Consider the following 27,399-nt stretch of genomic DNA (forward strand, 5'->3'; position numbering starts at 1 on the left):
ATAAATGAGTAGAACATTTCAGTTGAGTGGTAAGTCATTTGTTCTGGAAAAAAGTTTGACTGTACCTATACGAGACAGCTTTAATAATGTTCCACTGGTTGATTTTTATTCAACTTTTGTAACTCTGAATATTATATTGATAAACAGTAAACTATACTGTGATGGAGAAATAATAGATACCTGTATGTCAGGATAGCTTGACAAAATTCGAAAACATTATTCATTTGAAAAAGCCTAATATAGACATTAAACCATGTGAATTTTAAACAGTATTGGAAGTGTGCTTTGATTTATGGAGCAAATTGTTGAAGCTATTGAAGAGACTACTGCCAATGACGTTCCTAACATTATTTCATTCGAATTAATCAACACAGACATTAACCTAGCTAATGCAATATTTGTAAATCGTTTTTCCATCAAGAAACAAGTATTATTGTTTTTTTTTTCAAGCCTAGTGCTGAATTTGATGGACCAGTGATTCATAAACTACATTATCCAGTATATGTTCCAGGTTTTGATATTATTCAAGATTTATAAATTACTATAGCTGATGAGAATGTGCTGTAAATGGGCGACCAGGTCTGGGATCATCTTGCACTGAATCCCTGCCTTCACAAAACCTTTTGTGCCAGTCGAAACCATGACTTCTTGAAAGTGCTTGAAACCACAATTTCTTGAAAGTGCCTTGCATGTGTATGCCTGCTTAATCATTGCTCACATTTCACTAGGGATTTACCTGAGCTGAAAGCAGAACTGAAAGTTCACTCTTTGCTCACAATAAGCATCCATTGTGTCACCGGAAGTAATGCGTCAATAACCCAAACAGTGTGTTGCTAATCACAGCCCTGGCACCTGGTGAGTTTGTGCAGAAACATGGCCAAGGTCATCTCAAGCATGCACATATACTAGGAAACAAAAAAATAGCATTTTTTCCGTTTCAGTACTGCAAACTCTAAAATTAAAAAAATCTCTCCTGGAAATTTTCTGACAATGGAGCACGTTGCATTATATATCCATGTGGATTATTTTGACAACGATGCAAGATATTGACATTTGTTAGTTGTGATATAACATTTTTATGTGCTATATGAAGATGCACAGGAATATTTATGATTTGTACCATTGACTGCAGGAGCCTGTACGGATGCCAAGTGAGATAGCGTAACACCATCTGTTTTTTGTGGGGCTGTCTTCAGCACTAGGCTTTAGTCTGTTTCAGCTGCAGTTGGTGAACCCGTCTACAATGTGAAATCGTTCTGATATTCATTGTGACTATGTATTATGTGTATACTGCCTACTGTAAGTGTAAATTGACTGTCAACTAACCAAGCACTGTTAGAAAAGGTGTATTATACTTTAGCGAACAACTAACGAAATTTTATGACCTATATTTTACTTTTCTAATTTTTATGTTTTCTTATAATGTTTTATATTTTATCTTCAAAAGACCTGGGTTGGAAATTACCTTTGTAGTTTGAAACTAGTTGCCAGCATAATCAAATGCAACTGTGATGCAGTTATGTGATCCACGTTGCCAACCATGTCTTGACTTCATGTTGTAAATTCGTAGAAATGGTCCATTGTTTTTGCTTTTCTCGTGTAATTCTCGATCTGTTTAACATGCCATATGACCAGCTTTTAATCTGAAAATTACGAGTTTCATCAAAAGCAGTAGCTTCGAAAATGGCCATGATTGTTGTTCACAAGATATCCTCATTTTTGATCTCACATTATGTAAAGTTAAATGTCTTCTTGTCCAGCTCTTTGTGTTTCAGAAAGGTGAGTACACCACCCTCTACTTTGGAAATCAATTTTTTATTTCCAGATTTCTTGATCACATTGGATGGAGGTACAACATTTCACCTGTTTAGAATCTTATGAGCTATTATCTTCTTATGAAAATGATACGTTGGATAGTCAGCTAAAACTTATCTTGGTGTCTTGACATCTTGATTCAGTAACAGCATTCATGTTACTTTTTTGTCTGGGCATCTTGTTTGAAGACGTTCTCTGGAGGCTGGATCCATATCACATATACTATTATGCTTTCAAAAAATCACAAACCACATACTGTTCGAGAGGCACATGAATGTCAGTCTTCATTTGCTGAGGTAAGGGTCGTATTTTATTACTGTTAATCATTTCAAAATGTCTTACAGTGATGGTTCTTTACGTATTAGGTGTTACCATGGTGACTGCAGTTCTAGTACAATAAGTTGTTCAGTGACCTGCCAAACGAACTCTCAATGGAATTGGCTTGGGTCAACATACAATCTCACCTCCTACAGGGAGGATTTGGATCATGATGTACTGTTCGTCTTGAGGTAACACCACATGGCATACTTCAGCAAGACAATGCCCAGATAGGCGCATGAGGAATGATGAAATAATCTTTGAAATATGATAGCATCGCAACTCTGTGGTCCTGCATGTTTACTCCATTGTTAGTGCGTCGAATATGGCTGCCGTGAGACACTGGAGGGAAAGTGTCATGGCCGTGATACAGGATTTGAGGTGGATAAAATAGAAACGAGGCGTTTCTCGTTGCGGCAGGACATTCTCACGAAATTTCTATCTGCAACCTTCTCCTCAGAATGCGAAAATATTTTGTTGACGCCGACCTATGTGGGAGAAACGGTCATCATAATAAAATAAGGGAAATCAGAGCTCTCACAGATAGATATAGCTGTTCGTTTTGTGTGTGCGCTGTTTGAGAATGGAACATTAGAGAGTTATTGTGAAGGTGGTTTGACGAACACTCTGCTAGGCATTTAAGTGTGATTTTCGAAATATCCATGTGCATGTAGATATAGACTATTTGGCAGCACTTGTTCATTGCAAACCGCCGTTGCTACTAATGAATTTTTGTGGTCAAAGACGAATGAATTACTTATAGAAATCTCCAGAAACAGATGCACTCCGTCTTTGACTTGCTACCAAGATGTTTAGAGACTTTGATTACAGAATTTGAAGACATTAAATCGTAATGAATTCTTAGAGCGTTTTACTGATCTTATACAGTCACTGGTCTATTGTCGTTTTCCTCAACTATTGTGTCACTGTCATTAGTTATACATATACAGGATTTTGTCTGCCATGCCAACAAATGAACACATGGGTACCCTGTGACAGGCTGTATGTGGGGCCAATGCTGCTGGTGACGGTGGCACACCCAGACGATGTGCAGCACGTCTTGCTGACGTCAAAGCTGGTAGACCGTGGCACCTTATGCACCAATGCTATGCGGGCCTTCGTCGGTGATGGGTTAGTCACCATTGATGTTAGCCGGTGGAAGGTGCACCGCAAACTTATCAACCCCACATTCCACTCTGAGGTGAGTTAACCAGCCCAGGTAAGGTGCATCTTTTAACAGCAGCCGCTGGAAAACCTACTGGGTACTCAAGAACGTCACAATCAGCTCTGAGGTGAACAAGCTAGCTTTCATTGTTCGAGCTAGGCAGTTTTCGTTGTTTGCAGGGACTTGCAGGAATGGGCAAAATACACAAGCAAGAAATGAAAAAGAACTTTTATTCACAACATCCAGAGATTGTAGGTTGTTTAAATCAAAAGCTCAGGATCACACTTCAGAGGACTGAAACCTTTCGACTATACTGTCGTTGTCTTGTTCGTCATATCGTATGCACAACACATAAATTGGAATCCAAAATAAACAAGTTTTCTGAATGAAAATGCGCTCCAAACATGGCTTCACAAGTACTTCTCCTCAAAACCACGTGATTTCCAAGGTCGTGGAATCGAAAAGTTATTCCAGTGTTGGTAGACTTGTAAATAATGAAGGATAATATATTATTGGTGACTCTGTTGTTTATAACTGTAGGGTTTATTAAACTTATGGGAAATGCTGCGTGATTTCCAAGGTCGTGGAATCGAAAAGGTATTCCAGTGTTGGTAGACTTGTAAATAATGAAGGATAATATATTATTGGTGACTCTGTTGTTTATAACTGTAGGGTTTATTAAACTTATGGGAAATGCTGCGCAAAAAACCAATATTATACAAGTAGTGGGGCTAGGCTGATGCCATCCCACATTCCTTTGTTGCCAGATGTATCCAAGATGCGGCGATGATGTCATCCAATATGGGGATGTGTAAGCTTGGCAACAACGCATGACATCTTCCAAGATAGCGTGTTTTGGCGGGAGGTTTGAATTGTCGTGTGAAGATAGGTCAACTGGGATAACTCCACTAACCTAACTGCATCCCCCAGAAAATGGCAGGATGTTCAAATTCCACCAGAACAATGCATCACACCTCTACTGACATAAGAAAATGGCGGGAAAATAGGTCACTCGGGCTACCTCTACTAACTTAAGTCATCCTACCGTCACCTCTTCCTAGGGACTGGTGGGAAGTCTGAATTTTGAAGGTAAGATAGGTCCATCGGGTTATCTCTACTAACATAAGAAAATGGCGGGAAATATAGGGCAGTTGGGCTACCTCCACTAACCTAAGTCATCCAACCGCCATCTCTTCCTAGGGATTGGCAGGGAAAAGGACCCAGCCTGTGCTGGGCACAAGTTTTTATTTTGCATACAGTCTTTGTTCGAACAATTTGAGGCACTAACGCCATCCAGTGTGGTCACCATGGGGTCCAGAGTCCAACTGACCTAGTGCACAGTACCACCACCAGAGGGAGCTGTCGTCTGCTCTGTGACGTAATCCAAGATGGCTGTCTCGAGAGAGGAAGGAGTGTACATTATATGTTTTGGAACAATTTACTTAGGGATCTATTATATTTATCACACTGATACAAAACACTCACTCTAACATGCTTGGGGTCACACCACACAGCCCACAGACATGTAAAATATTTCTAAATAACGTACTACAAACAACTCCTAAATTACTGAAATAATTTTAGTACAGACCTGTAAACTGCTCCTAAATAATGCAGTACGCTAATGTGCAGACACGAAATCAACTTGTAAACTGTCCAAATAATGCTTGGCACAGCCTACAGACCTGCTCGCAAAATAATACAATATACACTCAAACAACGCATGCAAGCACTGCCTGCCACCCCCTGTCCACTGGACTGCACAGGCTACAAGAGGCCCTCATGAAGTGATGTGGCTGTCAGCTGCCAAGTCACACACAGGTGCCCACAAACATAAGGTGGCGGCATCCCTTTCATTTAGACACCTGAGGAATTCCTCTTGAAATATGTGATCACCTAGGCACCGTTGCTGATGCGACTGGACGGGATCGAAGACCTATTTGCAGAGTGTAGATGCTCCAAGGCGCGCGGGTCGAGGACACAACTCCCACGCCACTGCTGCCTGCAGCGAGCATGTGAAAGTTGCTTCTGTTTTTGGGTATACGGTTAGAGTTCTCTGAGTTTTATACTGACGTCACAGAACACCATGCCACGCTCATGCCAGCCCCATATTCGAGACACATCTAGCCCCACTTACCTGCCAAGGTGACTACACACCATCGCACGCGCATTTAACAAGGTTCTCAATATTTACTGATGTCACATCGCTACGTAAAAAATAAGAACCGGGTCGACCTCTTGGAAATTTTATAGTGTCCGAGGAATAGTTAACGCTCGCTTTCTTGATGTCTCAGCTTGTCCACATGGAAAAATTCTTTCTCTAACAGAACCTGTTCACGAAAATAGCGCAGAATAATGTCGAATGCATTCTTCCTCGTGTTCCTAACGTGGCATCCCATCCATCACATGTTACCCTTACTGCTTTCAACATACGCAAACGTTCTCACAGCCACGTAGAGACTATTATATCCCAGCACAAAGGATGAATCGAGCATTATGATTGGCTCTTATCGAATTTTCCCTCCAAATTACTGATGCAGCAGGTGTGGAAGCACCATCCACCTTTTCTTTCTTTCTGCAGGCGAGACTTTCAGCGGTAATAAAACTATTTTACACAGATCGCCACATTGCACTGACAAATAAACCCTGCAAATTGCCCCTATATATCGTCAAACACAGAATTACTCAATTACACCACGCTTCCACTGAGGACAGGAGCGTGAAACCTACCCCCAACCCATCAATATATCACTATGTACCGTGTCGATGTAGTAAACGTACAATTCTTATCCTCAGCCATACATCCAACTCCAACATGTGACCAGAGCGACCTCAGCGGATCAAAGTCCCTCTCAGAGCTGTTTTATAAATTCAGGCTTGTTTCCCCTCGGCACAAACGCGTTACTGTTTCTGGTCCGGACCTGCTTATTTGCTTTTCTACACCCATCTCCAGACTGTGGGATTACAATAACACATATATTTTCCGATGGTTTGCTCGAATATCATACCATTTTCGCGCTACTTCTTGATATCAAGCACACAGCAGTATCTTACCAATCGCTCACACAACATAATTCAGAAGATATAGACTGGAAATTATTTCTGTACAAACCCGAAACTTTAGCACTTATCCCGCCTGCGAATACCTTTACATGAGAACTCGAAACAAATAGACGAAAATGATATTTCCACTCGCTAATGCCGATCTCGGTGATGTAACAGATTCGAAATCATCACTATAATTTACAAAGCCAACTAAGGTGTTTCTCATGTCTAGAGAACCAAGAAACGTGTCCTCCACCTGCTAGATGCGGACATGACAATCGGTGTTCTCTAATCTAAATAAAGATGTGAGATGAGAAGAAGCACTCAACCGAATAATTTACATGGAAGGGAATAATAGTCCAGTGCAAACACATGTCCACATTCAATCTTCTCAATTTTTAACGTGATCACGAAAGCTATACAACACATACTGACAAGGGAACCTCCCCATCGCACACCTCTCAGATTTAGTTATAAGTTGGCACAGTGGATAGGCCTTGAAAAACTGTGCACAGATCAATCGAGAAAACAGGAAGAACTATGAAAAAATAAGCAAAATTTACAAACTGAGTAGTCTATGCGCAAGATATACACATTAAGGAGTATGAGACAGCAGGTGCGTCGTGGTCCCGTGGTTAGCGTGAGCGGCTGCGGAACAAGAGGTCCATGGTTTAAATCTTCCCTAGAGCGAAAATTTTAATTTTTTATTTTCAGACCATTATCAAAGTTCAGGCACTCACACATAATCAACTTCGCTCTCCAAAATTCCAGGACATGTTCAGATTTGCTTCGACATATGCAGGATTTGACTGTCTACACACGGAAAAATTTGAAAACGTTAAAAACATATGATTTGACAGTGCACAGGGAAAACTGTGCGACTGTGAAACTGTTGCATTTATTTGTTGCAGTTTATGTGACAAGCTCTTATGTTTTCATCACTTTTTTGAGAGTGATTATCACACCCACAAAAAAACCTGAATCGGGCAAGGTAGAAGAATCTTTTTACCCATTCGCCAAGTGTACAAGTTAGGTGGGTCGACAACATATTCCTGTCATGTGACGCACATGCCGTCACCAGTGTCGTATAGAATATATCAGACGTGTTTTCCTGTGGACTAATCGGTTGACCTATGACCTTGCGATCAAATGTTTTCCGTTCCCATTGGAGAGGCACGTCCTATCGTCTATTAATCGCACGGTTTTGCGGTGCGGTCGCAAAACACAGACACTAAACTTATTACAGTGAACAGAGACGCCAATGAACGTACGGACAGATCATAACTTTGCGAAAATAGAGAAAGTAAAATTTTCAGTGGAGGGAAGACTTGAACCAAGGACCTCTCGTTCCGCAGTTACTCACGCTAACCACGAGACCACGGCGCTCCTGAGCTAACATTTACCTTGATGTTGCTTATCTTTCGCATGGACTACTCAGTATGTATATTTTACTAATTTTTCTCATAGTTCCACACAACTTCTTCCTGTTTTCTCGATTGATCTGTGTTCAGTTTTTCAAGGCCTATCCACTGTGCCAACTTATAACTAAATCTGAGGGGGGTGCGATGGGGAGGTTCCCTTGTGAGTATTAGTTCGCTATTCGGCCGTCTAGAGGATGACACAGTTAACTCAGCTACATTCCTGCATTCCAACAGACCTCTCCACACGGACGACTCCTACAGTTAACGAGACATGTGAATCATTCACGCACAAGTCACCAGCGTTGCAGGCCAAGCACGCATAGACAGAATCATCCTACAAAATTGGCCTTATGTATATTTTATCCCAGTACTTACAACTAAATGTTACGATTGCGGTCTCAGTTGAACAACATTTGACAATTAACGAAGTAACGAAGTATCGGAAATACACCCTGCTGATGGCGGTGGCTCTGGAAATAGAAATATCACTACCATTCTTATGACTCAACATACTCTTCCCTTTGCTATCACAGTACTCCAAGTCAAATCCATACCCTCCTTGCGACTGGACATAGTCATTACCTTTCCACATACACATTTTTTATAAGCCTGATGCTCAATGCGAACCTGTCACACAACCCCCCCCCCCCCCTACTACTAAGTATAATACTTCATCAATAACTGTTTGCTAGTGATACGAAATAATACTTACCGAGAATCAATGATGGGTCGAGATTTCCATAAGTTTATCTTGCAAGTGCTACCACTGTGTCTTAGAAAGAGACGCATAATCGTCTTACAGCGAATGTTTAAAACAAAATAAACACAACCATATTACCATCACAAGGGGTCTTGGTTATACAGAGGCATACAAGTATCAATGGTAAAAGCTATACTCGCTTTATAAATAGAGGTATGGCATTACTTACGAATCATATGGTTTTTTTGTCAAGACAAGTACCATGATGGTGATCATAGGAGTGTATATTATCACACCAACAGTGTGCTTACAGATCGCCGATGGTGAAAACTCGTAATAGGATCGCTGAATTTTGAAAGTGATTCGGCCAAGGAACGTGGTATGAAAGCGGTATTTGCGAATCCGTCATGACACCACAGCTAGATATTTCTACAGTATTTGTAATACATTCTGTCTCGATGCCATGTCAGAGGTTTGGTGATATATCCACTGGGCTATAGGCAATAGTTGATTGAGAAGGATCTCAAACAGTAGTAGATGGTGTGATGAGCTCGTGAGAAATCTAGACTAACTTTTCAAATCTCTAATGCTACGCTATCCACTAGAAATTCTGTCTGGGATTTGGAATCAAGTCCCTCCATTCAAGCACATACCTGCGTTGGACCATATAGAGAAGCCATTTAAGGTCCACTGGTGCATGTCACATCAGTGTAAGATTGAGAACCTTGTTAGATGCGCTTGCGATGGTGTGTAGCTACGCACGCTCATTTTACGGCGTTGCATCAGTCATGCTGGGCAGGTAAGTTGGGCTAGATGCGTCTCAGATATAGGGCCAGCGTGAGATCATCTTGGAGTTCTGTGACGTCAGTGTACACTTGGAGAGCTCTAACTGTATACCTGTAAATAGAAGCAACTTTCAGATCCTCGCTGCAGGCAGCAGCAGCGTGGGAGCGGTGACCTCAATGTGTGCACACCTTGGAGTATCTGCACTCTGAAAATAGGTCTTCGCTCCTGTCCAGTTGCATCAGCACCAGTGCCTAGGTGATCAGGTATTTCAGGAGGAATATCTGAGGTGTCAACTATGAAAGGGATCCCGGCCCCTCCTGCTTGCGGGCACCTGTGCATGACTTGGCAGCTGACGGCCATGTCACTTCACTGAGTCTCCCAGTAGCCTCTGCAGTCCAGTGGACAGGATGTGGCAAGGGGTGCTTGTGTATATTGTTTGGGTGTATATTGCATTATTTTGCGAGTAAGTCTGTAGGCTGTGCTATGCATTATTTGGACAGTTGATTTCATGTCTACACATTAGTGTACTGCATTGTTTAGTAGGACTTTGCAGGTCTGTAGTGAAATTATTTCAGTAATTTTGGAGTTGTTTGTAGTGCATTATGTAGTTTACATGTCTGTGGGCTGTGTGGTGTGACCCCAAGCATGTCAGAGCGTGTGTTTTACATCAGTGTGGTAAATATAATAGAGCCCTAAATAAACTGTTCCAAAAAAATAGCGCACACTCTCCAGACAGCCATCTTGGTGTCACATTACAGAGTAGATGACAGCTCCCTCTGGTGGTGGTACTGTGTACTAGGTCAGTTGGACTTTGGACCTCATGGCGGCCACACTGTTTCCGACCATTTCCCCCACCATCTTGGATTACATCACATGAGGGATGACAGCACCCTCTGGTGGTGGTATTGTGTACTAGGTCAGTTGGAGTCCGGATCTGTGGTGAACACACTTAATGGCTGTACTGAATCAAATTGTTTAAATAAATAGTGCATGCAAAATAATAAAGATTTATGTCCAGCACAGGCTGAGTCCTCTCCCCACCATTTCCTAGGATGATGTGGCGGTCGGGTGACTTAGGTTTATGGAGGTGGCCAAACAGTCCTTTGATTCCCGCCATTTCCTTAGGTTAGTAGAGATAGCCCGATTGACCTATCTTCTCTCCAAAATTCAGACTTCCTGCCAATCCCTAGGAAGAGTTGGCGGTTGAATGACTTAGGTTAGTAGAGGGAGCCCAAGTGGCCTATTTTCCCGCCATTTTCTTAGGTTAGTAGAGGTGTGTTGCATTGTCCTGATGGAATTTGAACTTCCCGTCCTTTTCTGGGGGAAGGGGTTAGGTTAGTGGAGATAGCCCAATTGACCTGTCTTCCCACCAAAATTCAAACTTACCACCAAAATCCGCCATCTTAAAAGACGTCATGCACTGTTGCCAAGTCTACATGCCGCCATTGTGGATGACGTCATCGTCGCCATCTTGGATATATCTGGAAACAATGGAATGTGGGGTGGCATTGACCTAGCCCCAGTATTTGTATAATGTTGGTTTTTGAGCAGTGTTTTCCATAAGCTTAATAAACACTACAGATATACACAACAGAGTCTCAAATAATATACACTGCTGGAAAGAAGATAGAACACCTGGAAAGACGACATCGATTTTGATGTGATGAGTGTGGTGTCACCGCTAGACACCACACTTGCTAGGTGGTAACTTAAATCGGCCGCGGTCCTGTAGTACATGTCGGACCCGCGTGTCGCCACTGTGTATTCGCAAACGTAGCGCCACCACAGGGCAGGTCACAAGACACGGACTTGACCTCGCCCCAGTTGTACGGACGACATAGCTTGCGACTAGACCTACCAAGTATTCCTCTCATTTGCCGAGAGACAGATTAAATAGCCTTCAGCTAGTCCATCGCTACTACCTAGCAAGGCGCCATGTGTATCATTGCTAATTGCTTACTACTATGCAAGAGATGTATTTCAACAAGAACAAGACTACATTAAAGTTAAGTATATTAAAATCTCTCTTCTTTTCTTTATAGTTTTCATCCAGTCTCCTGTTTCAGAATTTACGCCCGTCTGCGTTAGTTTCGTGTGCACCTAGCCACTCATTGTGTCGAGACCTTAGGGAATCGACACAACAATGAGAGTATATGCCACCTGCAGGATGGTAGATGTAACGATAATGTTTTCAAAGTTGTCCACCAACAAATAGTGTAGTGGCACAGGTACCAGAGTACTGTCTGTGTGTACTCTTTAATAGGGAATGGTCACACCAAGAGTGTTCCATGTAGTGCAAAAGCGTGATGCAAGTAGGCACCCATGCCACAGAGACACACTCATGCTTCCACAGCCAACTGAGCGAGTTTGAAAGGGGTTAAACTGTGATCTTCCGAGTGGGGAGATGATCCCTTCGCAGACTGGCCACGTAAGTTGGATGTGCTGCTCAGTTATTGCAGCGGTTTGCTATCAGTGGGCACGTGGGCACACTCACACTGCAGATGATTTTCTTGACGTCCATCCAGGACATATGTCTGCCAGGATCGTCATATTGTAAGAACAGACTTAACATATCATACAGCAACCACAGCGCAGATAAGAGGGCTTGGGAGCCCAGAAATGTCCACATGAACCAATGCAAATCGGTTGTTAGCAGTGAGATTACAGGCATACACACCTCTAGCCCTTCTTCCTCTCGCCCCTCAGCACAGAAGTGATTGGGTCGAGTGGTGGCGTCAGAGAATCGCAGTTGAGATGGAATGACGTGCTGCAGTGCTGCAGTGTTCAGTGATGAAAACAGATTCTGTCTGCGGGCAAATGATGGTCGTTTGCGCTACGATGTACTCCAGGTGAACACTGTCGCATGGAATTCATTTGTCCAAGACACACTAGTCCCTCTGCAGGCCTTATGGTCTGAGGTGTGATAAGCTACAACTCTCGTTCACCTTTGATGTTTCTCGAGAGGACGCTTACCAGCGGTCGGTATATCCAGAAGGTTTTTACCACTGTTTGTGTGTTGATTTTGCACATACTGCCCATGAACTTGAATGTGCTCTACAAGATGTGCAGAAACTTCCCTGGAGAGCAATATCGTTGGACTTGTCTCCAATGAAGCATAGGACGAGAAGTGACTTGTGCCACTGGTCAGATATCAACTGCTACAGAGCCGGTGCGACCGAGTGGTTCTAGGTGCTTCAGTCTGGAACAGCGCGACCGCTACGGTCACAGGTTCGAATCCTGCCTCGGCTGTCCTTAGGTTGGTTAGGTTTAAATAGTTCTAAGTTCCAGGGTACTGATGACCTCAGATGTTGAGTACCATAGTGCTCAGAGGCATTTGAACCATTTGAACCCAACTGCTACAGAGGTGTGTGAGCTGGTCAAGCAGGCGTGATGTAATGTGTCCCCAGACAGTACTAGCCATCTCTACTGTCTAGTGGGTGCCAGAGTCAGTGCCTGCATTGGGGCCCATGGCTGCTACAGCACATACTAATATGATGTTTCAGCATAGGTCGATGTGTGGTATGTCAGAACTGCTTATGCTGTTTATCTGTAAATGTAAATGTAAATGTAATGCACTGTTGCAACAATAAATCTTGAGCGAATTGGAAACTTCTAGAAGACTATTCTAATTTTTTTTTCTGGAAGAGTATATTAGAAACTATAAGGGACCCAAGATAGAACCCTGTGGTACAAAATTCCTGATTCCTATCAGCTCAGAGTGCATGCTGTGGGATAGACAAATAAGCGAGACACTATGAATTCTAGCATGCAAATCGGATAAATGGTTATTTCTGCCAGATATAATTGGAAAGTAAGCATGCCAAAAGTGGGCTGCTGGGTTACAGATTCTGGAGGGATTTCTGGAGGCTTTCCACGATGGTGGTCTCTTCGTGAGCGAGCGCCTAGCCCGGACTAGAGGCGCAGCTACCGAGGTTCACCCTTCAGTGTTCTTGGCAGCCTTCCGTGACTTCTGCAGCACCGTCATCGGCATGAACCCCGACCTTGTCATACCAAACGCCTTGGCAGAGGAGATGTCTGCCGCAGTGAACGATGGTGTGACCACTGTGCAGGTAAGATCGATTGAAACAGTGAGTTTACTGACTATGAAAGTACACATGTGCACTGGCTGTTCAGAAGAAACTAAATGAATCGTGGTTACTGAGTGGCGAATTGATGCAAGTTCAGAGTGGCCATACTGTGGCTTCACTACATTAACTAGAAAACACAAGTTCACAGACACCTATTGACACAGTTATGATAGCAATGAACACAGGTTCACAGACACTTATTGACACAGTTCTGATAGCAATGGTGCGTAGGGACAGTTCACAGGAGACGTGACCCTCTTCACTCCCCGACGGTGCACGCCGGCTGTGTGACAGCGAGTATGGTGCACAACGACACTGCTCCGACAGGAACTTCCCGGAAGTGGGCAGCGTCCGACCTCAGACTGAACTGCCCTCCTGGCATCTGGCGACGCTGTTTCAGTGCAGAGGCGCCGTGGTGGCCCCTCGGAACGAAGGGAGGCGCGGCTTCTTCCTATCATCTCATTGGCACCTCGTGATAGCGCTTTGCTGTGCTGTATCTCTGTGGTGGTCGATACTTCTTGCGCCACTCTCGATAATCAATGACACCACATTTGTACCGCTAAACCTCGAGGGTATGTAGAGCGTGTCTTGAGGAACAAAATGAGGATACGAATTTGTGTCCGGAAATGTCATCCAGAGACGTTACAGAGCGTCAAAGTTATAGACGTTGGCACTTGTATATGTGTGTGTGTGTGTGTATGGTAATTCCGTGATGAAGTTACAAACTTTCTGGATTGATGGAAAATGGTAAATGTATCAATCCGAGGTAAGGGACTGTGGTCCGGAAACAAACGAGTCGAAAGTTACAAGCATCTGCCAGTGGAGTACACGTGCTCGTACTTTTGTTGCTAAGACTGTAGGGCAGGCAAGTTTCAGAGGTGGTAGTATGAACCAAAACAAGAACAAAATGTCTAGTATAAATGGGCTCTAAAATGCATACGTGAAGAGCTTGAGCACTTATTGAATAGAGGAGATGTGTTTCACAGTAGCGAAGATGAATAAATGACCATAGCTCTTCAGGTATGCATTGGACAGACCATGTTTACTGGAAATTTCTTTCCTGTTTTGGTCCATACCTCTGAAAGTGCCTCCCCTACACTCTTACCAACTACAGTACCAGTACATGTATTCCGCTGTCAGAGGCGCCATATCGATTTTCGCTTTTAACTTTCGACTCGTTCTCTACCGGACCAAGGTGCCTTGCTTCGTTTACCCTTCTCCATCATGCCTAAAAGTTTGTAACAACTTCACGGAAACACCATGTACGTTGATGCATACACAGGCGCTGGCGTCTATATCTCCGAAGCGCTGTAGCGTCGTTGGATGATGTTTCAGGAAACTGGTTCCTATCCCCATTTTGTTCCTCAGGACGCGTTCTACATCTCCTCGAAGTTTAACGTTGTAATTTTGAAACCCCCTGTATATCGAGTCTCTCTCCTAAAAGCGGTCAGGAGTATTTCCTTTGGTGTTCGGAGGATATTTGCAGTTTCATTTTTGCTTTGTGTCAGCCGAAACAAATATTGCTCATGACTTCTTTCATGTGGCACCCACTGTCAAACAGTAATGTTAGGATTGTTTCCCTTTACAAAGCCGGCCGGAGTGGCCGTGCGGTTCTAGGCGCTACAGTCGCAGGTTCGAATCCTGCCTCGGGCATGGATGTGTGTGATGTCCTTAGGTTAGATAGGTTTAATTCTAAGTTCCAGGCGACTGATGACCCCAGAAGTTAAGTCGCATAGTGCTCAGAGCCATTTGAACTAACCCTTTACAAACAATACGATTTTGAAAGCGGAATTTTACGTGCCCACACTACAGGGTGATTTTTTCCACTGTGTTCAATTCTAGGGATTTATCGCTCAGAGGATAAGGAACAAAAAAGCTCTAATGAGCTTATGTCTGGAAATGCATGTTTTCCATGCTAGAGACCATTTATTCATACATACATTGTTACAGAGACTGTGGTCTACTTCACGTTGGACCATTCACCTATATTTACAGTATGGATGGTTTCCTCCTAGAGGGTGGTACTGTTTCTCTTACGTCATGCCCTAGCGCCTTCTCCTGCCATAGTAATTGGTAATATTGTGTCCGATTCGCTATTCTTACTGTCTCACCTTGTAGTGGATGTGGTAACAGGTTTTTACACATGGTTCCATATTCGAATCGAGAGTTAACGACCCGGTATTCACTTACAGAAAGGAAAATGACAACGGGCGGCGGTCAGCAAGGTTGTATCGGGAAACCTATCCCCACCGAGAACAACCACAGCATTCAGTGTTAGTTACCAGTGTTTCGCCATTTGTCTGAGACAGGATCGTTTCAGGAAGCAGGAAATCATGAAGGACACAGCCGAAATGGTCGGACACCAGACTTGGAGGAAAATGTGATTAACGCTGTGGAAGGCGTTCCCCGTGTCAGTACCAAGCAGTTGGCCCGCCAGTACAGGGTAAGCCAGACGACCGTATGGAACATTCTCCATGACAGTCGTTACTACAGCGTGTGCAGGGCTTATTAGTGACAGACTGTCCACATCTGGAGCAGTTTTCTCACTGGTTTCTTCACCGGGCAACCACGATTCCGCGATTTGTGTAATCAGTCCTATTTACAGATGAGGCCACGTTTACGCGGAGTGGTCTCTTCAACTTTCGTAAGAGCCATCTGTGGGATAGCAAGCAGAACTTCCATGGTATGGTGACAGCGAATCATCAGCATCGGTGCAGCCAGACTGTGTGGGCCGGGATAACCAGCTACCGTATTTTGGGACCAGCTTCCTTCTACGTTCCCTAACAGGCCGGAACTATCGGCGTTTTCTGCGGGCGACTTTGCCTCCCTTGCTGAAAGAAGTGCCATTGATGGTTCAAAGGGTCATGTGGCTGCTCCAGTCCACTTCCCCGTTATCCAAAGGGAACTGATATTCATCAGTTTCGAAGTGCTTACGAGGGAACCTCCCCACCGCACCCCCCTCAGATATAGTTATAAGTTGGCACAGTTGCTAGGCCTTGAAAAACTGAACACAGATCAATCGAGGAAACAAGAAGAAGTTGTATAGAACTATGAAAAAAATAAGCAAAATATACAAAGTGAGCAGTCCATGCACAACATAGGCAACAATGTAGGAGCTTATGTGCTGAGGAGCGCCGTGGTCCCGTGGTTAGCGCGAGCTATTGCGGATTGAGAGGTCCGTGGTTCAAGTCTACCCTCGAGACAAAATTTTACTTTCTTTATTTTTGCAAAGTTACAACCTGTCCGTTCGTTCATTGACGTCTCTGTTCACTGTAATAAGTTTAATGTCTGTGTTTTGCGATCGCACCGCAAAACCGTGCGATTAGTAGCCGAAAGGACGTGCCTCTGCAATGGGAACCGAAAACGTTTGATCGCAAGGTCATAGGTCAACCGATTCCTCCACAGGAAAACACGTCTGATATATTCTATACGACACTGGTGACGGCATATGCGACACATGACAGGAATATGTTGTCGACCCACCTAACTTGTACCCTTGGCGAATGGGTAAAAAGATTCTTCTACCTTGCCCGATTTAGGTATTCTTGTGGATGTGATAATCACTCCCAAAAAGTGATGAAAACATAAGAATTTGTCACATAAACTGCAACAAATGAATGCAACAGTTTCACAGTCGCACAGTGCTATGTCAAAACATAAGTTTTTAACTTTTTCAAATTTTTCCGTGTGTAGACCGTCAAATCCTGCATATGTCGAAGCAAATCTGAACATGTCCTGGAATTTTGGAGAGCGAAGTTGATTATGTGTGAGTGCCTGAATTTTGATAATTGTCTGAAAATCAAAAATCAAACTTTTACCCTAGGGAAGACTTGAACCAGGGACCTCTCGTTCTACAGCTGCAAACGCTAACCACGGGTCCACGGCGCTCTTAGGTTCATAATCACCTTGGTGTTGCTTATGTTGCACATGGACTACTCGGTTTGTATGTTTTGCTTATTTTTTCATAGTTCCACACAACTTCTCCCTGTTTTCTCGATTGATCTGTGTTCAGCTTTTCAAGGCCTATCCACTGTACCAACTTATAACTAAATCTGAGGGGGGTGCGATGGGGAGGTTCCCTTGTTAGAATAAAAAGATTCACAAGGGTGTAGAAGTGCTACACTTGCCATGACTTAGGACTCCCAGTTAAGTGCTGTGGGCGAGACGCAGCAGTCTGCTACAAATACACCAAAACGAGACACATTCATACCGATTGTACTGACAAGGCGCTTGTTTGCATGCTGTGTAAGTACAGAAACCGCACTTGCAACAAAACAGGAGATCCGGAATGCCCCACATACAAACAGTTGAAGAGTTCAGACGAATGTGCATATACAAATGTTCGTTAAAAAATGTTAGTGCGAATTTTGGCTCTCACATAAGTCTCAGGGGATGATTTCCACACTTGGCGCATTAGTACACTGTTCCACTCCCGCGCATTAGTTATAGACTTCGAATTAATATTCACTCAGACATGAGTACAGTTTATGCTAGGGAACAAAAATTAGGCGATTATTATAGCAAAATCATTTTTCACGACACTATTCAATTAAGTTTTTATCAGAACTATTTATTGGCGTCGTCCTTTTCTTTCACACAATGAAATTAGCATTGGTGAGACGATTTACAGTTTTACTTTAATAATAATTTCACTCCGAGCCGCCAATAGCAGTAATGTAGGGTGCTATAATCGAAAGTTAATCCACTCGAACAGAACCACAAGTCCCACTGTCGTCTTTGTTCTAACAGTTCTGGCGCGAAATCACAGATCGCCACATATTCACTTACGCCGATGTATACCTCGCAATTCGTACACACACAAATAATCGTAGCACTTCCAATTCACCAAATATATGCTTGCACACTTGCACTATTAAACAATACTCTTTCACAAAATAAATCGGGGCCAAAAATTCTTACTCAAACGACCACATGGGCCACCCACAAGTAGGGCTCGCTCGCCACCCAGCCGTCAAATGACTGACCAACGACTGACCAATGATTGACTCCTGGCCAAGATGGCCACTCGCTTATATAGGCTCGGATGTCTACACCCCAGATTATGCAAGTACCAATCTCACCAGTTAAGGTTACAAATTTTGACACATACATCCCTCAACAGAAATAATTACACCATCGGAATTGCACTAAAAAGTACATCTTATGTTTATGTTACATTAATTTCTAGGATTATTGCCGCGCGGGATTAGCCGAGCGGTCTGGGGCGCTGCAGTAATGGACTGTGCGGCTGGTCCCGGCGGAGGTTCGAGTCCTCCCTCGGGCATGGGTGTGTGTGTTTGTCCTTAGGATAATTTAGGTTAAGTAGTGTGTAAGCTTAGGGATTTCACACACATTTGAACGTTTTCTAGGATTATTCTATCGCCCGTAAATCAAGTTTGTTTTGGCAAAATTTCGCCAGTTAGCGCAAATTTGTTTGTTTACATCTGTGCTGCAAAGTTTTAACATAGAACTGCATATAGCACTGTTTTTAGACATAATCTATAGCGATCTACACATTGCGCAGCTCAAACTCTTCATATCTATAATAATTCATTAATTATTGGCGATAAATGTTAATAATAATTTGCAAACAATGAAAACTATTGCAAGTTAAGTCTATAGTATAACTTAACTAGTTTAAAATACGTGTGATGCCACCCAAAATATTATATACTGCTGTTCTCTACGTCGTGCATTTTCTATTGAATTTTGTAAACAATTTCCCATCAAACTTTGTTTATTGTTTTTTACGATCTTAATTATTTATGAATTTTAACATATGACTATGGCACTCGATCCGCTATGACGAGACGTTTTTAATGAGCCCTCGCTCATCTCTGTAAGTTGCATGGTTTTCGTGTAATGCACGAAAAACCAAACAATGACCCAAGCTGCGGGCCACGTGGCCGCCCGGCGGCAGAGACCAACCCACCGACCGTTGCAAATCCCGCGCGGGCGCGCCACGCGCTTCCGCGAATGGCGCACCATGTCGCGCGCTCGCTCTCCGCAAAGCAATCCTTGCATACTAGACCTATTCGTCTACTAAGGGGGTTTGTACCATCACAGCATATAACACCAGAAGTGCAAAACCTACATCAAACCCGTGACATTCATCTCAGCGGGTTCACAAATGCAAATAGCACAGCACACAATATCACAATGCATGACGATGAACAGCACAGAAGGAAAAAAAGTAAAAACTTGAAGATTCCAAAACAACAGAAACAGGCGGAGAACCCAACACAGCTTCAGCCACATAAACTCGAATGTAAACAAGAGCGTGACACAAAACACACTCGCAGCCCGAGCAGACAGCGAGAGAATGATCAGCCCCAGACAAATAACACAGACCTTGGGGAACAGTCGACTTTAAAGCTGGAAGAAAGTATATGCCTTTTGAGGCTAGAAAACATATGACATCCTAATAGCACTGCGACTTGTGACTGGAATTGTTAGTTCAAAATGTGCCACAATCTGCTATACGACGACCGAGCAGACGGAAAGTCGTTTGCTGAAATCAGTCAATATACCGACAGACATTAGAGAAATGACTGCACTACTACACAGAGCCTGCACTAGAAGGGGCGAAAAATTCAATCTAGAAAATGTATATAAAGACCTTGTGAGGGCCCACAGATTTCGATTAGAATGGAGAGGGATCTAAATGTCTCTATATACCTGACATCCGTGAAACTCTTACAACTGAATGCAAACAACCAGACACTAGTTGATATGGAGCTACTTAAACTAATGCATGAAGCGCACGCGGACGTTGTCTGCTTGCAGGAACCTTACACCAGGAACGGCAGACTAGTAGGTTTTGACAGCAAACAAACCATTCTAACAGGTACACCCAATGCGAAGGCTGTGATCGTTGTCACAAATCGAAACTTTACAGTTACACAGATAGCTCACCTACGTTCCGAACACCTCACAACAGTGGAAACAGTGCACGAAGCCAAGAAGTGGGTTACTGCATTTTTATACTCGCAGTACCCGCACGATATTGAACCATATGTCAGTTACATCAAAGACGTTGTCGAATATACCAATAACAGAAACGTGCTGAAACCTGTAGATATAAATGCTAGGGCGATGATACGGCACTTTGACACAATGGACGACTGGTAGCACCGACTGCATGAGGTGCTAAACGAACACAACCTCTACATCGTTAACAGTCTGAATCAGCGACCCACCTACATAGCGCCAATGGGAGCCAGGAGCAGGATTGGCATAACAACTGCAAATGCAAATGCACTGCCACTTCACCTCTCATCTGTTACATTGCCAGATGCTAAGTTTTTTTGTTTGCAGATGATACAAACGTTGCAATAAGTAGCAAGTCAAGTACAGATTTAGAAACAACTACTAATCAAATTTTCGCTGATAGTAATAGATGGTTTAAAGCTAATTACTGTCTTTAAACTTTTAGAAGACCCACTATATGCAGTTCAGAACCTGTAAGAGTTTTCCTGTAAGAGATTTCCTTCCAGCAGATCGAAGAGGTCCAAGCTCCATAAGAGTCCCATAGTCCTCGACAGAGCTTAGGGGACGATGCGGCAGACCTACACCGCTGTACTAGGCAAGGTCCTAGCGGAGGTGGTTTGCCATTGCCTTCCTCTGAATGAATTATGATGATGAAGACGACACAACAACACCCAGTCATCTTGAGGCAGGTGAAAATCCCTGACCCCGCCGGGAATCGAACCCGGGACCCCGTGCTCGGTAAGCGAGAACTCTACCGCGAGACCACGAGCTGCTGACTCTGGGATTACAAGCCGATAATAAATTGAGTTGGGAAGGACGTACCACAGAATTGCTTAAGCGCCTAAATAAGTCTGTATTTGCAGTGAGAATGATGTCAATTGTAGGAGATATAAATATAAAAAAGTTGCATACTTTGGTTACTTTCATTCTGTTAAGTCACATGGGATCATATTCTGGAGCAACTCATCAACCCGAGCAAAAGCCTTTAGGGTGCAAAAGCAAATGATAAGAATCATTTGTGGTGTAAATTCAAGAACATCATAGAGAAACTTATTCAAGGAGATTTGTATTATAACCACTGCTTCTCAGTATATGTATTCCTTAATGAAATTTGTTGCAAGTAATACATCTCTATTCCTACCAATAGCTCAATACATAATATCAATACTAGGAATAAGAACAATCTACATAAAGACCTAAAATCACTTACCTTGGTCCAAAAAGTGGTCCAATATTCAGGAACACACGTTTTCAATAAATTGGCAGCAACCATTAAAAACTTGGTTTCAGATAAAGCACAGTTTAAACGGAGTTTGAAAGACTTTTTGATAGTCAACTCCTTCTACTCTATAGATGAATATCTTAACAGAGACTGTTAAGCCACTTTAAGTAAATCTGTCTGTCAGATTTCAGTTTTGACAGCACTTGGACACAACAGTCAAGATTATCTACTGTATTTTGTGTATGACAAATTTATTAACAGTGCATAACAATGTTTCATTCTGACAGCGTGTTAATTCTGTAAATATTAGCTGTTCCAGTTTACCGCATTGTATTCACCCATTTAGAATTCCGCCCCGATAGCTGAATGGTCAGCGTGACGGACTACCATTCTATGGGGCCCGGGTTCGATTGCTGTCGGGGATTTTCTTCGCTCAAGGACTGGGTGTTGTATTGTCTTCACCATCATTTCATCCCCATCCAGGGCGCAGGTCGCCAAATGTAGCATCGAATGTAATAAGACCTGCACCAAGGCGGCCGGACCTGCCCCGGAAGGGGCCTCCCGGCCAATGACGCCAAACGCTCACTTCCATTTAGCTATTTCGACAACCTTCTGACAAATGATCAGGGTTGTAAGTATTATATTAATATGTTTTATGTTTTATGTTTTGATGTTATACTATCTGACATGTTCCTCTCCCACGAGAATCATCTCATTTTGTGTGTCTATTGAACGAAAACTGAATTTAATGTAATCATGAACACAGACACACAGATACACATACCCACACAGGACAGACATCAGTGATTGTTATTTCATAAGGCTGACTGGGCAAAACTAAGGCAGATGAATGAGGCCTTCCACCTACATGCAGTTGCTGCTAAACAAACTCCTCCCCGATGACGAGCGACAGTCGGATGAACAGATTCAAGCTGTACAGTGAACCTTAATGAACTCTTGCTATGAATATGGTACCGTCATTATTCCCTTTGCATGTGAGGAGGTCGCGCTAACGATTGCCAAACTAAAGAACAAAACAGTCCCTGGACTAGATTGTATTCATTCTGAGACTCTGAAAATTGTCGTTCCACAGATTGTTCCATACCTGAAGCATCTCCTCAACGAAGCGCTATGGCTGGGACGGGTAACTGACGTCTGGAAAACAGCAAATGCCGTCATAATTAAAAAATCAGAGGACAAGGACCCCTCGGATCCAAAAAACGTGTAGACCTATACGCTTAATTGACACCTTGGCCAAGGTCCAGGAATGATTTCTGCGTTCCTTGGCCTTAGTCCGCACCAGTCCGATTTCAAGACGGGAAAATCTATAGATGACGCATTAAATGAAGTTCTAACCGCTGGTCATAACACAGAAAACAAATACGTAGTTGCTAGGTTATAGACATTTCAGGCACCTTTGACAATCTCTGGTGGCCCGCAATGTTTGCAACATTCAGAGAGATACCGGTACATAAGGCCCTCTGCGACAGCCTCTCGGACTACTGTAGAAAGAGGATTCTTGAATGGCGCGCGGGAAGTCAGAAAGTGATTAAAAGAATCACCAAAGGTTGCCCACAGGGTTCAATCTGTGGGCCCATCTTTTGGGATATCGCCTTTGAACCCCTCCTACATTAACTGGATTGGAACAGCCGTGTCAACGGGGCGATAGCATACGTAGACGACATCCTGGTGGAATCTCTGCGCATTGGTGTGCAACTTGGTCAACACGGCTACTTGCAAGCATCAGCCAGTGGTGCAAACATAATAAACTTTAGATGGCTCTACATAAAACAGTTTATAAACTGCTCAAAGGAAAGTTACAAAGTAATCCAACCATAAAACTACACGACATTGGCATACGCAGAAAACGGTAAACACGATATCTTGGTGTGCTACTCGACGAACGACTGTCCTTTGACGAACACATCAGAACAACGACTGACAGGGCTGCCAAGAGCATGCACAAGCTGGCCAGACTCAACATAACACTCTTTAGGGAACCATTACACACATCGAGAACTTACCATTGTGTGCTCTTTGAGTCTGAAGTCTGTTTTGCAGCCAGTGCGAGGGCCCACCGAGTACGTCTGGTGACGAATAGGACCCGTGCGTCGAGGGCAGAGAAGAGACCTGGTAAGGCAGTCAGGAGCTTTCAACATTGTGCCAGTGGAATCACTGCGTGTGGTGCTTGAAAACTTGCTTATCGACATAACAATTCGGTTTTGGGCTGCAATGGACTGGCTGAGGAGGGGGAGACGGGATAAGGTAATCGAGATTACCGGGTAGAACATCAAAGAGAATCGCCAACTCGTTAAATGGCGGATGGATACCTGGCAAAGGGGAGTTAAGTGATACGGGCTGTAGAGTATATCATTTCTTCCTGGACATGAAGGCACGTCTGAGACTGAGCCATATCAACTCCGGGAGGCGTACTTATACTGCATAGGCTGCAGACAGACTGCTACTTGTACATGTGGAGAACATAGATCCCCAGAACACATCTTTTTTCACTGTCACCGATACAGAACAACACAACAGACACCCACGCAGTACAACAATAACTTGATACGGTCAACAAGAGATAAAGATGAGTGGGAAATAATCAATAAAATCGATGATGACGTCTCAAGAACATTACATGACGAATACAGACAGATGCGGCCATATGACAGAACACTGCAACAAACAGCAAATACTTTCACCAACGCGTACTGCAGACAACCTTACACAACATCTAGAATGATTAAACTGTATTAGAATAAACAATGTAATGCCGTCAACGCTGTAAACCAGTGATAGCTTAAGTATAAAAAGCAGGCATATCCATCTCGCGGTCATTATACCGCTGTTGGGTTGTAACACTTGTAACTGAATACGTAGTATAAAAGCAACGTAATAGGTAAAATTCAAGACACGTAATATATGAACTGAAAGTTAATTAATAATCCCAAAAAATTACATACTTTACACACCAATGTACATAATAGTTATCGTTTTTGTAAACACAGTTTGGTAATATTAATCTGTAAATTAAACTGTAGCGAACCAGGACTGCAAGGCTCGACGTAGTTCTGAGGCTGTCAGGCGAGGCTGGCTCAGATAGGGTAACATTTCTCTCTCTCTCTCTCTCTCTCTCTCTCTCTCTCTCTCTTTCTGTCTAAGTCTTTCCTGTCACCATAGTTCCTTAGAATTTGAATATTTTTGTGTTCCTTTGCATTTTCTAATCTATCTTTAATTTATTATTACTGCCATTCTAATTACCGAAAACAATAATTGCCGTTTGTAACAGGGAACGTGTTGTGTTATCCACACGAAAAGCCGTAAAATGAACGACCTGTTATAAAATGTAAGCCAACAGGTCTGTAAATTATCAATAAATCAAAGCAAATTATATCCCCTTTAACGTCCAGACGCATCTCAATTGTGTCTTCTGCGGTCGATGGATCAGACGAGGGGGTCCAGTTGCATGGCCTGCTCGTTCACCGGATCTCAACCCGTTCGATTTCTGGTTATGGGGCCATCTCAAAAATATCATGTATGCAGAGACCATGCAGATGTGGAGACACTGTAGCAGCTTATTAATGCTGCGTTTGACACTCTTCTGGTGCATCCTGGCTGGTGTGAACGTCTGAGACAGAACATGCTACGGCACGTACACGCATCAGTTGACGCACATGGAAACCATTTTCAAGACATGCAGTAATTGCGTCTGCATGGTACAGGATGTATTAAGACTGCAGTCTCTGCAACAACATATGAGTGAATTAATGGTATCTAGCATGGATACCACGCATTTACGGACATGAGTTCACTAGAACTTTTTTGTTCCGCATCCTTTCATCGATGAATCCGTAAAGTTTGCACATGATAGACTAAATCAGCATGTATAGAGTGGTCCCAACATAGCTCGATGATCTTGGTACGTACAGAGAGAGAACGACAGTTTTATTCGAAGACAATAATACACAGAAGTCACCACTATTTATGGAGGTCCCCTCTACTAACAAAAGGTTGGACATGGCCTGTAACATTGTGCGCGATCACCATGATCGGCAGTGCATGTTCTACACGATGCTCTCTGGTGGCCGCGAGGTTGTAAGGGGCTCTTGTGGTAGGGTGTCCCATTCCTGCATCAGCCTGCGTGATGTGGTGGATCGTCGTTGGGCATCTGGACGCACCCTACACGTGGTCGATGGGATTTAATGCACAGGAAAGCGCACGCCATTATATTCGGCGAACATCCTCTAGTTCCAGGAGCTCATGCATATGCGCTGTTCGGAGATCAGGACCAAATGAACCGCGGAAACACACTCGTGTGGATGAAGTACAGTGTCATAATAGCGTTGACTGGTTGCTGAAAGCATAGGGAGGGGACCAAAGAGGAGTAGGGGTCGCGCGCTCTTCCCGAATGGAAGCGGATTCTGTCTGAGTAGTGATTCCGGACGTACCCTTATACGGCGAGAGGTGCGAGCACGCAATGCACACAGGGACAGTGTTGAACATCATTGTTTTGGTGGTAGAGGTGTTATGGTGCCTCTTCAATAGTGCATTCGCACCTGACTTCGTCTTTATGAATGACCAATGTGCGTCATTTGAGAGGTGCGATCGGCCATGCCGAAATTTTTGTGGATTACCATGCGCAATCACACGATCGCATCGAACAGCGCAGGCTGACAAGCTCTTGGAAAGAGAGGGTATTCGGCAAATGGACTCTCCTCCTGATCTACCTCGACTCCAGTCCCATTGAGCACATGTGGGATGCTTTGGGTCGACGTACTGCGGCACATCCACATGCACCAGTGACCATCCAGCATCCGTGGGGGGGGGGGGGGGGAGGGGGGGGAGGAATGGAGCGCTTTGGCACAAGAACTCATTACCGTCTTTGTAGTCAGCATGGGAACACTTTGCACAGCGTGCACTGGCCTGGCGCCTGGGGTCATAACACATCCAGTGAAGAACCGTGTCCCGCCTTTTTTGGTGTCCAAGATGTCGGGGACTTCAGTGTAATTATTATCTTTGTTTAGAAGTCTCATTTTTTATCGTCTAATTCCTTGTTTCTTCCAGTTGCCTTCTGTTCTATACTGTAGCATTTTTTTTTTTTTTCTTTCCTGGTCGGTGGAAGCCCCTTCTCTTCATCTCGTGCATTTTATGTCAACTGTCTTCACCGGGAGTGTGGCTGTATTAATTCACCTGCCTATCGTCAAGATTGTACAGCGTTGATGAACCATTTTAATGTTTGTGTAATGCAGCGCTCTAGTTTGTTTGTGCTTGCTGACGCGTGACTCAAGTTTAGATTCGCAGCAATACCTGGAGCAGATATTCGATCGTTTGTATTATAAGAAGCAATACAATTTAATCGGCGATTTATTCCGCTCCTATCTTTATTTTGGCAGAAATTCTCACTTTGTGTGAATGCAACGCGAGGCATATGCACAGTAATCTTGCATGTTTGTTATTCCATAAATAAAGTTCTGAACGTCAGTCCAGAGCAAATTTTGAATCCATCTTCTTTGTGTTTCTATTCAGGTTTCATGGTGCTTAATAGGAAAAGTAAATATATTCCTTTGTACTACTGCGAGAACAAAAGGGTTTTGACTTGATAATCGTAGTCTTAAGATCACGTAGCTTTCCATACTGGGTAATTTCGTTGTGACAACCTTGCTAGTTATTAAACTATATACATCCCTTAATTTGTAAAACAGCTGTGCAGTATGAATCACATTACGGAATCGTTATAGTGCCTTGCGCTGGAGGTTCAACATCCGTATCATTCACAAACGGCATTTGACACTCACGGGGTGTCACACGTCTACTTCCTTTAATGTTATTGCGTAAACCAAGTTAATATA

At 43.4% G+C, this 27,399-nt stretch overlaps 1 protein-coding gene across 3 annotated transcripts in view; it reads left to right on the forward strand.

Moving 5' to 3' along the window:
* LOC126198470 (cytochrome P450 4C1-like) overlaps positions 1-27,399 on the forward strand; it is a 130,184-nt gene that overhangs the window by 35,888 nt on the left and 66,897 nt on the right. For 2 of the 3 annotated variants that reach the window (XM_049934816.1, XM_049934817.1), the window contains exons 3-4: positions 3,133-3,334; positions 13,096-13,320. In XM_049934816.1, the coding sequence (XP_049790773.1) occupies positions 3,133-3,334; positions 13,096-13,320 (427 nt within the window). The remainder of the gene's footprint in view (positions 1-3,132; positions 3,335-13,095; positions 13,321-27,399) is intronic. The other variant, XM_049934818.1, reaches the window with a different exon arrangement.

Source organism: Schistocerca nitens, chromosome 8, assembly GCF_023898315.1.
Source record: "Schistocerca nitens isolate TAMUIC-IGC-003100 chromosome 8, iqSchNite1.1, whole genome shotgun sequence".
Taxonomy (NCBI): domain Eukaryota; kingdom Metazoa; phylum Arthropoda; class Insecta; order Orthoptera; family Acrididae; genus Schistocerca; species Schistocerca nitens.